This window comes from Ruditapes philippinarum, unplaced genomic scaffold (genome assembly GCF_026571515.1).
Source record: "Ruditapes philippinarum isolate M1 unplaced genomic scaffold, ASM2657151v2 ctg18434_1_1_1_1, whole genome shotgun sequence".
Lineage (NCBI taxonomy): Eukaryota > Metazoa > Mollusca > Bivalvia > Venerida > Veneridae > Ruditapes > Ruditapes philippinarum.
The window spans coordinates 5,087-17,154 of record NW_026859344.1 but is presented as its reverse complement, the minus strand read 5'-3'; the positions used below and the strand labels follow the sequence as shown (position 1 = coordinate 17,154).

At 34.5% G+C, this 12,068-nt stretch overlaps 1 protein-coding gene across 1 annotated transcript; it reads left to right on the top strand.

The window, feature by feature from the left end:
• Positions 1–311: 311 nt before the first annotated feature.
• On the top strand, positions 312–5,723 carry LOC132756142 (centrosome-associated protein 350-like). The gene is made up of 4 exons (XM_060747138.1): positions 312–374; positions 2,398–2,661; positions 4,212–4,292; positions 5,583–5,723. The coding sequence occupies exons 1-4, from the start codon at positions 327–329 to the stop codon at positions 5,721–5,723; spliced, it is 534 nt and encodes a 177-aa protein (XP_060603121.1). The 5' UTR covers positions 312–326.
• Positions 5,724–12,068: the final 6,345 nt, after the last annotated feature.

Below are 12,068 nucleotides of genomic sequence, written 5' to 3'. Positions count from 1 at the left end.
CAGGTGAGCGACTTTCAGGGCCATCATGGCCCTCTTGTTGACAGTCTGTGTTAAGGCACTTTATTTTGTGTCTCTGATTAGATGCCCTATAGACAGGCTTAGACTAAATTAAATTAAGAAAAAATTAATAATATATTTATGTGCAAGATTTTAATAACACTACTGACTTTCTTTTTTTTTTTGGAAAATAAGCGTAATAATCCAGTTTTAATATTATAGTTTATTGATATGTTTTAAATTTTTGCAGCATCTTCAACACGACTGTTAGATCATGATATCCATACATTGTTTAAAAGAAGGTTCGTTTGGACAAGTTTACAGAATATATGGTTAGGCAGTTTATGAAAGAAGAAGCCTTGCAGGCTCAGCATCAGGTACAATTTTTGTATAGTGGAGACTGTCATATGTGACTCTCCAAGGGATCTTGAGAAAAAGGTCACATATGACAGGGAGTCTCTTAATACAGTCTCATAGAAAATTTAAATTAAAAATACAACTATCTGTCTATATATCATTTGTGACTTAACATATATACTGTTTAACTGTGTGAAGGAATAATATCTAACCAACTGCAAATACACATAGGTACTTTAAATATTTTATGTAAATAAAATAAGAAATCCTGTAAAGCAAATATAATAGTATGGTATATCATATAAAATTTTATTTTATTTTTTTGTATTAGTTTAATATTGAATCATTATGGTACAAAATTAACTTGAATTTGATGCATAAATAAATATCATACTTTTAAAAACATATCCATATTAGTCTGGTATCAACATTTGTCCGTATTATCCATGCAGCCATAGAAAGGTAAAATAAAAAAAAATATTCTGCCTAAAAAAAATCATCCGTTGGAACACCATAATTTTTTAATCCAGTTTACTCAGTTCATTACACCTGTGACCTCAATTTGTTAACACAAATCGATTGCATCAGACGCTACGGACACTCCAGACGCTACGTCACTTGACACCTGCATATGTACATGTAATCAGAGGTGTGTAGAGTTTGTTTTGAAGAGTACTGACTACTGGATTATAATTGGACTTAATTATTTTGTCTCTCTGGGTGTTAAAACAGGTATTATTTATCTGATTAACGGACAATTAAAAGGTGTGAAAGTCGTTTAAATCAGACAAAGCAATGCATTGGGACCAGATAATTAGGGTCGCTTGTCACATATGACAGGGAGTCGTTTAATTCAGACCATTTATATAGGAAAATACGTTGGGAGGACTGAAACAAGGTCGGATAAGACAGGGAGTCGTTAAAATCAGGGGGTCGCTAAGGCAGTCTCAACTGTACTTAAAAATAAGACATTTCTGTGAGAAATTAAATTTTGCTAATTTTGCAAATTTGAAATTTTTATGACAAAACAATTTTTGCTGAGGCCACTGTTTGTTGATATTTCATTTCTCAGACCCATTTTTTGGCAATGAAGAAAAAAAAATGAAATTTGAAGTGAAGGTAGTATATGTCATATTGACTGTGTAATTAAACATGTTTAAAATAATACCCGAATGTCTCAAGTTATGTGTGCAAGTTATCAAAGTTGGGGGTTTGAAGTTCTTTGAGTAGCAGTCCTACAGATACACATTCACGGTCTGCCAATTCATTTTAACTGGATCATTTAAATACCTGTTTGAAACGCAGACTTTCAAGAGTCGGTAATTTTCATGATATGTTAAGAAATCTTACAAACTTTATTTACGACATTTAAATATCAATTCTGCACACTCACACGCATGCAGATATATACATACACTCTAAAAATATGGATAAAATAATGGAAAATAAGTTGCACTTACTGGAAAAAGTAATTTTATTTCTAGTTTAATTTGATTGAATAGAATTTCTAGACTACAGCCCTTTTACTACAGATAGCTTTATTTAATTATTCATGCAATATAATAATAACTGTATTATTTTTCATACTGAAATACATTAATTATAATGAAAAAGAAAAAAGTTTGAACTTAAGCTGCTATTCATTAAGGAAATGTTAAACATTTGACAAACTATTAAAAGATTTTTATTAATAATTATTTGAAAGGTTAATGTTCATGACTTTCTTTATCAAACAATAAAAAATGATTTTTGGTCATGTACAAGACCTCAGATCCCATTATTTACTTGGATTTTTATCAAAATAAAAGTTCACATATTCCAACTATTGCAAACACTACAATTCTGTAAATGGCCAAAAATCTTTATATTTCTTTCATACAGGCATTTGGAAAATTTAAACAAAAAAAATTTGTAAACTGAAGGCAACAGAGATATAGTTTTATACACTTTAAAGCCCCTGATACTTTTATTGTAACAAGACCAAAACAAAATTTTTGCTTTGTTGAAGTTCCATTAAGTTTTTCATTAATATGCTTTCTTCAGCAATCATTATTAAAACTGAGAGAAAATGCCTTAATGGAGAAGACAAAAGCAGAGTTACAATGGTTAGAGCAGCAAAGACAACGAATCCGAAACAAAGGTGCCGATGATTCATACCCTCAGATCAAGAAACGACAGAGAGGCCTCAAGATGAAGTTACAAGAACAACAAGAAGAGATTCGTAGAATGAGAGAAGAGAATAAAGCAGCAGCAAAAGAACGACAGCGTAAATTATACGAAGAAATCACAAAACGACAGGCGTCTCAGGTACAAACAGATCTAGGAATGATGATCAAAAAAGATATAAATGAATGCCTAAGTTAAATTTCAAAATTGTTTGAAGACAAACTTTTTGAAAGAGTCCACAATCTTAAAATAATGTCCCAAAATTTTTACAAAAGTTGTTGTTGTTGTTTTTAACAATAATTTGATATCTGGCTGTGTAAAGTCATGGCCCTCTTGTTTAACAGTAATTTGATATCTGGCTGTGTAGTAAAAGTATGAAAAGTTGTTGAGAAGTATTTTATAAACTATTATTTATACAGGAATAAACACCTTTATGGTCAGTAATTTGTCTCCTCTCCACTGTAGTTTCAAGTTTAGCAATTAACTTTAAGAGTCTTCATGTAAGAAAGCTATCTAGCTAGCATGCATAAAGTTGTCTTAGGGTGCCTGTCTGTGCATGAAATACAGCAAATGGGAGAACCTTATGCATCTCCAACATTAATGCCACAGTCTTGATATATAAAACTTTTACAGTGTTGGTACGAATTGAAGCTCAACCAAAGACTTACAATGTTACTTGTTCAATTAGATATTTTTTATGCTCCGCAAAGGGTGAGCATATAGTCGCCGCTTTGTCCGTCTGTCCAGTGTCCATCCATCCTTCCACTTTTCTTGTGCAGGACATAACTTTGTTACAAAAATGGGTATTAACATGAAACTTTGTAGGTAGATAGATCTCATAGGGTAGATGTGCAGTTTACAAGAATAGTAACTCTGCCATGCCTAGTCTTGAAGTTATTGCCCTTTGTTCATATGAACACTTTGAGTTTTGTCTGGGACATAATTCTGAAAGTAGAAGAGATATTAACATAAAACTTTGTATGCAGATAGATCTCATTGGGTAGAATTGCAGTTCAAAAGAACCATAACTTTGCCTAGCCTAATTTTGGAGTTATTGCCCTTTGTCCATTATTACACTTTGAACTTTGTCGGGGACATAACTCTGAAACTAGAAAAGATGTTAACATAAAACTTTGTAGGTAGATAAATCTCATTGGGTAGAATTGCATTTCAAAAGAATCATAACTCTGCCTTTCCTTATTTTGGAGTTATTGTCCTTTGTCCATTTTTACACTTTGAACATTGTCCAGGACATAGTTCTGAAGGTATAATAGATATGAACAAGACATTTTGTAGATAGATAGATCTCATTGGGTAGATGTGCAGTGCAAAAGAACCATAACTTTACCTTGCCTTATTTTGGAGTTATTGCCTTTTGTTCATATTTACATTTTAAACTTTGTTTGGGACATAACTCTTACACTATAAGAGATATGAACAAGAAACTTTGTAAGTTGATAGATATCATTGGGTGAATGGGCAGTGCAAAGAACTGTAACTATGCCTTGCCTAAGTTTGGAATATTTGCTCTTTGAATTTTTTCAGGGACATAACTCTGAAACTACAAGAGGTATTTTTGTCTGTGTCCGAAACCTATTAAAGGGGCATCACCTGGTTCAACCGGTTGTTGTTTAAATCTAAATTTGATTGTACTTTTATTTGTATCTAATATAGAATTTGGTTTGTTACAGAGTAAGACAAAGTCTGTAGCCACACCAAGAGGTAGGCTTGGACGACCAAAAGAAGTTCACACTGAGGCAGAAGTTAGCTCGGTGAGTATAAGTTCGTAAATGATAATGTAAATATCTGCTTTTGTATCATTGTGGTTGAATAATGAGTTACCTCTAGTATGCACAGATTCCTGTTTTAAAAAGAGGAGGAATAAAGCTTCAATGATTTTAATATTAAGAGACAATTCTCCTCAGGGGCATTCATGGCCAAGTGGTTGAGGTTTTTTATTTCGTACCACTAACTCACAGCTATTGGTTCCAATTTCCCCAGGGACTTTAATTTCTTTCCTGTGAGAAAGCTTTCCAGCTACCTTACCTAACATTGGTGGTTCTACTTAGGTGAAGGGCACACATAGAAAATCTGGAAAGTTGGTATGTGGCCTTTACAATGTAGATGTGACTTAAAGGAGCAATTGCCTGCAGATGCATGCTAATTTTCCTGAATATTTTGAAAATTGCATTTAAAAGTTTAATATTTTGAATAGAACAAAGATTTATTTACATATTGCACTAACAATCCACTTTATTACCGAAAAGAGATCAAAATATGCACAAATATATTATCATGTTGAATCTTTCCACTTTACTTAAAATCTTGGAACATTTTTCTCAAGTTTTCTTAAAAAAATTTTTGCTCATTTTGAGGCATGGAGCTTAAAAACATAACCAATCAAATCATGCTGACTGCTTCAAATGACCGTCACACTTAATTATTAAACAAAAAACAAAAATATTTAAAGCTTAACAATTCAAAGAATATGGAGAGCTTCTGTTCTAACTAGGGCATCGGCTTCATCTTTTAGTTAAGTTTCAAATTTAATTATTAAACAAAATGCTTTTTCAAGCTTGACTATTGGAAGAACAGGAAGAGGTATTGTTTTCACTCGGGATCGGCGTCATCCTTCAGTTAAGTTCTTGCCAGTTTGTATCTCCAAAACGATTGAAGGGAATGGGTTGATACTAATTTGGATTTTGACAGAATAATGGCCGTTTTTGAACTTAAAACATTCTACATTATCCAGGCTCTTGTAGAAAATTCTACATTATACAGACTCTTGTTTTACTATGAAGTTCTGAGAATAGTTCAACATGCTAGCCTATTAACAGTTCTCAATGAATTATTGAAAAAATATTTTCTTTGCTTTATATAGAGAATGTTTAATATAGAATTCTTCTTTCCTTATTAGTGTTGATTTATTGACCTGTATTTTTTATGTATTCTCACAGATCAGCAGTTCTCTAAGTCTTGAGCATATTGGGGGACACTTATTGTTATCACCACTATTCTTGTTCCTGTAGCTTTGGTCTAAGTAATGATATGCTCTATTTTAGATTGACGAGGCATCAGATGCCGAGAAACAGCGAAAGGATTATAAATCTGACTCTGAGATCTACACCGAGCCAAAGATAAGTGGAAGAAGATCCAAACAAAATCCTGAAAAATACAAGAAAATTCATCTGGATGAAAAGTAAGAAAATTCCAACTTATTGTCCCCCGCCTTTTCGAAGAAAAAAGGGGGATATAGAAATAGGCTCCGTCCGTCCGTCTGTCCGTCCGTCTGTCCGTCCGTCCGTCACACTTTCGTGTCCGGTCCATAACTTTGTCATAAATGAAAGGAATTTGAAATAACTTGGCACAAATGTTTATTATAATACGACGATGTGCCATGCGCAACAACCAGACCCCTACCTCCAGGGTCAAGGTCACACTTGCTCATTCAAGGTCAACATTGCCTATTTGAGGGTATATGTCGTGTCCGGTCCATAACTTTCTTATCTATGAAGGGATTTTGTAAATACTTGCCATAATTGTTCACAATAATCAGATAATGTGTCATGCGCAAAAACCAGTCACCTACCTTCAAGGTCAAGGTCACACTTGGAGGTCAAATATTAACGTAGTCTGTTACAGGGTATATTTCGTGTCCGGTATATACGTGTCCGGTCCATAACTTTGTCATTTATCAAAGGAATTTAAAATTACTTGGCACAAATGTTTGTTGTAATAAGAGGAAGTGTCATGCGCAACAACCAGACCCGTACCTTCAGGGTCAAGGTCGTACTTGCTCATTCAAGGTTAACATTGTCTATTTGAGGGTAAATGTCGTGTCCAGTCCATAACTTTCTTATCTATGAAGGACTTTTGTAAAAAATTGCTATAATTGGTTTCAAAATAATCAGACGATGTGTCATGCGCAAAAACCAGTCACCTACCTTCAAGGTCAAGGTCACACTTGGAGGTCTAATATTAACATAGTCTGTTACAGGGTATATTTCGTGTCCGGTCCATAACTTTGTCATTTATCAAAGGAATTTGAGATAACTTGGCACAAATGTTTGTTATAATAAGACAATGTGTCATGCGCAACAACCAGACCCGTACCTTCAGGGTCAAGGTCGTACTTGCTCATTCAAGGTCAACATTGTCTATTTGAGGGTATATGTCGTGTCCAGTCCATAACTTTCTTATCTATGAAGGACTTTTGTAAATACTTGCTATAATTGTTCACAATAATCAGATGATGTGTCATGCGCAAAAACCGGTCACCTACCTCCAAGGTCAAGGTCACACTTGGAGGTCAAATACTTACATAGTCTGTTACAGGGTATATTTTGTGTCAGGTCTATAACTTTTTCATAGATCAAAGGATTTTTGAAAATACTTCGCACAAATAGTCACTATAATAAGAGGATGTGTCATGCGCAACACCTGCATCCCTACCTTCAAGGTCAAGGTCACACTTAGAGGTCAAAAATTAACATAGTCTGTTATAGGATATATTTTGTGTCGAATCTAGAACTTCTTCATAGTTCAAGGGATTTTGGGAATAACTTGGCACAAATAGTCACAATAATAAGCCGATATGTCAGGTACAACACCTGCACCCCTACCTCTTAAGGTCAAGGTCACACTTAGAGGTCAAAGGTAAACAGTGTCTGTTATTTTGGTATATTTTTTGTCCGCGTACATATAATTACTTCTTCATAGATTAAGGGATTTTGAAAATACTTTGCACAAATAGTCACAATGATTAGATGATATGTCATGCGTAACATCTGTGTCCCTACCTCCAAGGTCAAGGTCACACTTTTAGAGGTCAAAGATTTACATAGTCTGTTATATGGTATATTTTGTGTCCAATCTATAACTTCTTCATAGTTCAAGGGATTTTGAAAATACTTGGCACAAATAGTCTCAATAATAAGACATTATGTCATGCACAACACCTGCTCTCCTACCTCCAAAGGTCAAGGTCACAGCTTAGAGGTCAAAGCTTAACATGATGAATTTTTAAATTCCATGTTTCATTTTATTTCTTTAACAAATTTATTGTTACATTTGCAGATCTCTAGCATTGATCATAATTTTTGACTGAATGTCCTGAGATCCATACCTCAATGCTTTTGAAATAGCACAATTTTATGCTTCATAGAAAACTCCCGAGGCGGGGACGTTGGTAAGCTCTGTTACAATTCTTGTTTTGATTTAAATATAAAGAGGATGTTACCTGAGGTTTTATATTATATAGACTTACTCAAGTCCTTAACCTGCTGGGGGGGGGGGGGCAACTGATACCATCAAAGGGTGCATCTTATACACACAGATTTTTGTTATTGAAGTTTAGAAGTTCACTACATTGTACAGTTTTTATTAGCTCACCTGTCACAAAGTGACAGGGTGAGCTTTTGTGATCGCTTTTCTTCCGGCGTCCGTCCGTCCGTCGTCCGTCCGTAAACTTTTGCTTTAAATGACATCTCCTCATAAACCACTGAGCCAATTTCATCCAAACTTCACAGGAATGTTCCTTTGGTGGTCACCTTTAAAAATTGTTCAAAGAATTTAATTCCATGCAGAACTCTGGTTGCCATGGCAACCGAAAGAAAAATCTTTAAATATCTTCTTTTAAACAACCCCTAGAGCTAGAGCTTAGATATTTGGCATGAAACATCTTCTAGTGAGTGTCTACCAAGTTTGTTCAAATAAAAGCCCTGGGGTCAAAATTGGCCCCGCCCCAGGGGGTCATTGAATTTCCCTATATGCATATAGTAAAAACTTAAAAAATCTTCTTTTAAAGAACCCAAAGAGCTAGAGCTAAGATATTTGGCATGAAACATCTTCTAGTGAGTGTCTACCAAGTTTGTTCAAATTAAAGCCCTTGGGTCAAAATTGACCCCGCCCCGGGGGGTCATTGATTTTCCCTATATGCATATAGTAAAAACTTAAAAAACCTTCTTTTAAAGAACCGTAAGAACTAGAGCTTAGATATATGGCATGAAACATCTTCTAGTGAATGTCTATCAAGTTTGTTCAAATAAAAGCCCTGGGGTCAAAATTTGCCCCGCCCTAGGGGGTCATTGATTTTCCCTATATGCATATAGTAAAAACTTAAAAAATATTCTTTTAAAGAACCCAAAGAGCTAGAGCTAAGATATTAAGCATGAAACATCTTCTAGTGAGTGTTTACCAAGTTTGTTCAAATTAAAGCCCTGTGGTCAAAATTGGCCCCACCCCGGGGGGGGGGGGTCATTGATTTTCCCTATATGCATATAGTAAAAACTTAAAAAATTCTCTTTTAAAGAACCATAAGAGCTAGAGCTTAGATATTTGGCATGAAACATCTTCTAGTGAATGTCTACCAAGTTTGTTCAAATAAAAGCCCTTGGGTCAAAATTGACCCCGCCCCAGGGGGTCATAGATTTTCCCTATATGCATATGGTAAAAACTTAAAAATTCTTCTTTTAAAGAACTCAAAGAGCTAGAGCTAAGATATTTAGCATGAAACATGTTCTAATGGGTGTCTACCAAGTATGTTCAAATAAAAGCCCTGGGGTCAAAACTGGTCCCGCCCGGGTGGGGGGATCATTGATTTTCCTTATATGTGTATAGCAAAAACTTAATATCTTCTTTGAAAAAACCTAAATAGCTAGAGTTAAGATATTAAGCATGAAACATCTTTAAGTAAATATCTACAAAGTTTGTTCAAATAAAAGCCCGGGGGGTCAAAACTGGCCCTGCCCCAGGGGTGTCATTGTTTTTAACTATATGTGTATAGTAAAAACTTTAAAAATCTTCTTTTAAAAAACCCAATGAGCTAGAAATTAGATGTTTAGCATGAAACATCTTCTTATGGGTGTCTACCAAGTCTGTTCAAATAAACAAATAAAAGCCCTTGGGTAAAAATTGGCCCGGGGTTGGGGGGGCCTATATACATGTGAGCGACCTCAGGGCCATCATGGCCTTCTTGTCTTCGGAAGTTTTGATACTGTTGAGGTTATTGCTATACAGAGGGTTGCTCCGTTGAGGATGCACTGTCTGTTAAATGTTTATTTAAAATAAAACTTACTGGTCATATTTCATTGAAAATACAAACATGATGTCATATGAGTGTGTATAAAAATGAATACATTTCCATTTTAAAGGTTTTGCTGTTAACTTTTTATATGCCCGAAAGAATTTTGGGCATATTATGTTATACCCTTTTGCGTCCGTCTGTCTATCCGTCTGTCCGTCCGAGCCAACATTTGATTATTATGAGCTTCATTCCGTAGTTAAATAAAGAACATAAACTCATAAAATTTAAAATTAAGAGCTTTTTTTTGTTTTTATGAGCTTATTTTGCTTATGGACGTTGGTCCAGGTGGTGTTTATGAGCTCATTTGCCTCATAAACATCAAATTTTGGTATGTCCGTTAGCAATTTGGTTTCCGGAACATAAGTTAAGTTCCATTTTGCCCATAACATTCAGACTTCATAGGATGATGCCCATATTGGGTAGAAGACCCCTATTGATTTTGGGGTCACAAGGTCAAAGGTCAAGGTCACTATCACCTTATAACTGAAAAAGTTTCCGGAGCATAACTTAAGTTTCATGTGGCCCACAACATTCAAACTTCATAGGATGATTGTCCATATTGGGTAGAAGACCCCTATTGATTTTTGGGTCACAAGGTCAAAGGTCAAGGTCACTATCACCTTAAAACTGAAAACAGTTTCCGGAGCATAACTGAAGTTCCATTTGGCCCACAGTGTTCAAACTTCATAAGATGATTGTCCATATTGGGTAGAAGACTCCTATTGATTTTGGGGTCACAAGGTGAAAGGTCAAGGTCACTATTACCTTAAAACTGAAAACATTTCCCAGAGCATAACTTAAGTTCCATTTGGCCCACTGTGTTTAAACTTCATAGGCTGAATGTCCATATTGGGTAGGAGACCCATTTTGATTTTGGGGTCACAAGGTCAAAGGTCAAAGTCACTATTACCTTAAAACTGAAAACAGTTTCCGGAGCATAACTTAAGTTCCATTTGGCCCACAATATTCAAACTTCATAGGATGATTGTCCATATTGAGTAGAATACCCCTATTGATTTTGGGGTCACAAGGTTAAAGGTCAAGGTCACTATTACTTTAAAACTGAAAACAGTTTCCGGAGCATAACTAAATTTCTATTTGGCCCACAATATTCAAACTTTATAGGAGGATTGCTATTGGAAGGAGGTAATACTTTATTTAATTTATGTAATGTCTTGCAAATAAAAAAACACTTTCGTGCATATAATGCTCCGCCTAGCGGTGCTCTTGTTCTTATAGCTCATTATTATAATTCCACTGAAACATTGTGACTGTGAAAGCAAAATATTGCTTAGTTTAGTGTAAAATTAAGATGATCTCTTATAAGAAGTGTCTTGCAGGCAAGTAATATGATTCATTCATGTAAGCTCTTGTTTACTTGCAGATGTTTAGGATCTTACAATGAGTTATCATTTTATATATTTAAATAAAAATTTCTATAAAAGTTTTGAAAGCTTTAAAATTTATATAAAATAGAAGAAAAGGATATCTTTTTTGATAAAATAAACATCAAAAATTTTCTTGTTTTTTAAAGGGTATTTGAAAACCAAAAGGACATTTCCCGTTAATGGATAGGGGGAAGAATGCAAAAAGAACTACTAAAAAGGAAAATGCGGAAAGGAAAATTAATGGGGATTTAAGGAAAAAAGCAGAAAGTTTGGGAAAAAAAGCCAAAGAGGAAAAAAGGGAAAAAACCACCGAAAAGTCCCGGCAAAAAGTGAAAAAAAACCGTAAAGTAAGAAGGATAAAGGGAAACCCAAAAAAGGGTTTAATTTAGTCCCTTTTTTATACATAAAAAACCCAAATTGTTTTTTAAAAAAGGGGAAATCTTGCTCTTCAGACTTTGAAATTTATTTGGTTGGGGTTTTTCCCAAAAGCCCCTTTTAAATCACTGTTCGTAGGGACTCAAGTGACATTATAGGATGAATATCCATGTTCTATTCATACTCCTTGTAAGACAGGTTGTGTGCTTTAATGGCATCATTCCCTAATCAGCAACCCTTTTCTGAATGAATTGCTTTTTTTCTGCTGTTTTGAATGAAGTTGTAAATTCATATGCTACTATAAGAACAAAATTGCTTTATGAAAATATTATTATAATAATTCATAATTTCTCCCCAAATTATAATAAATATGTATTGAGATTTTACATTTTGTTTTTTTTAGTGTTTAATAATAAAATAACACAATATTTGCTAAGAAAACATGATAAATTTCATGGGTAAATATTAGATGGCTGAGTATGGTTGCCAACTTGTTGACTTCAAACTTTTTGGATGCTTTTCATGTTAGGGAGTTGTCAAATTAGGTTATGAAAGGTCAGTGGCTATACTCAGCTTCCTATCGTGCCTGAAATAATGCCCAGAAGGGCACCTAAGGCCTGGCTTCAAATTTACCATGAGATCTCAATAGTGTCGGTGAGATATAAAACTGTAATATCAGAAAGAGAAAGATTAGAATAAAT

Bases quoted from the DNA above. Each gene is read 5' to 3' on its own strand.
- LOC132756142 (XM_060747138.1), top strand. From the start codon at position 327: ATGGTTAGGCAGTTTATGAAAGAAGAAGCCTTGCAGGCTCAGCATCAG. The intron at 2,662-4,211 runs GTACAAACAGAT...GGTTTGTTACAG, and splicing joins CAAAACGACAGGCGTCTCAG to AGTAAGACAAAGTCTGTAGC. The intron at 4,293-5,582 runs GTGAGTATAAGT...GCTCTATTTTAG, and splicing joins CTGAGGCAGAAGTTAGCTCG to ATTGACGAGGCATCAGATGC.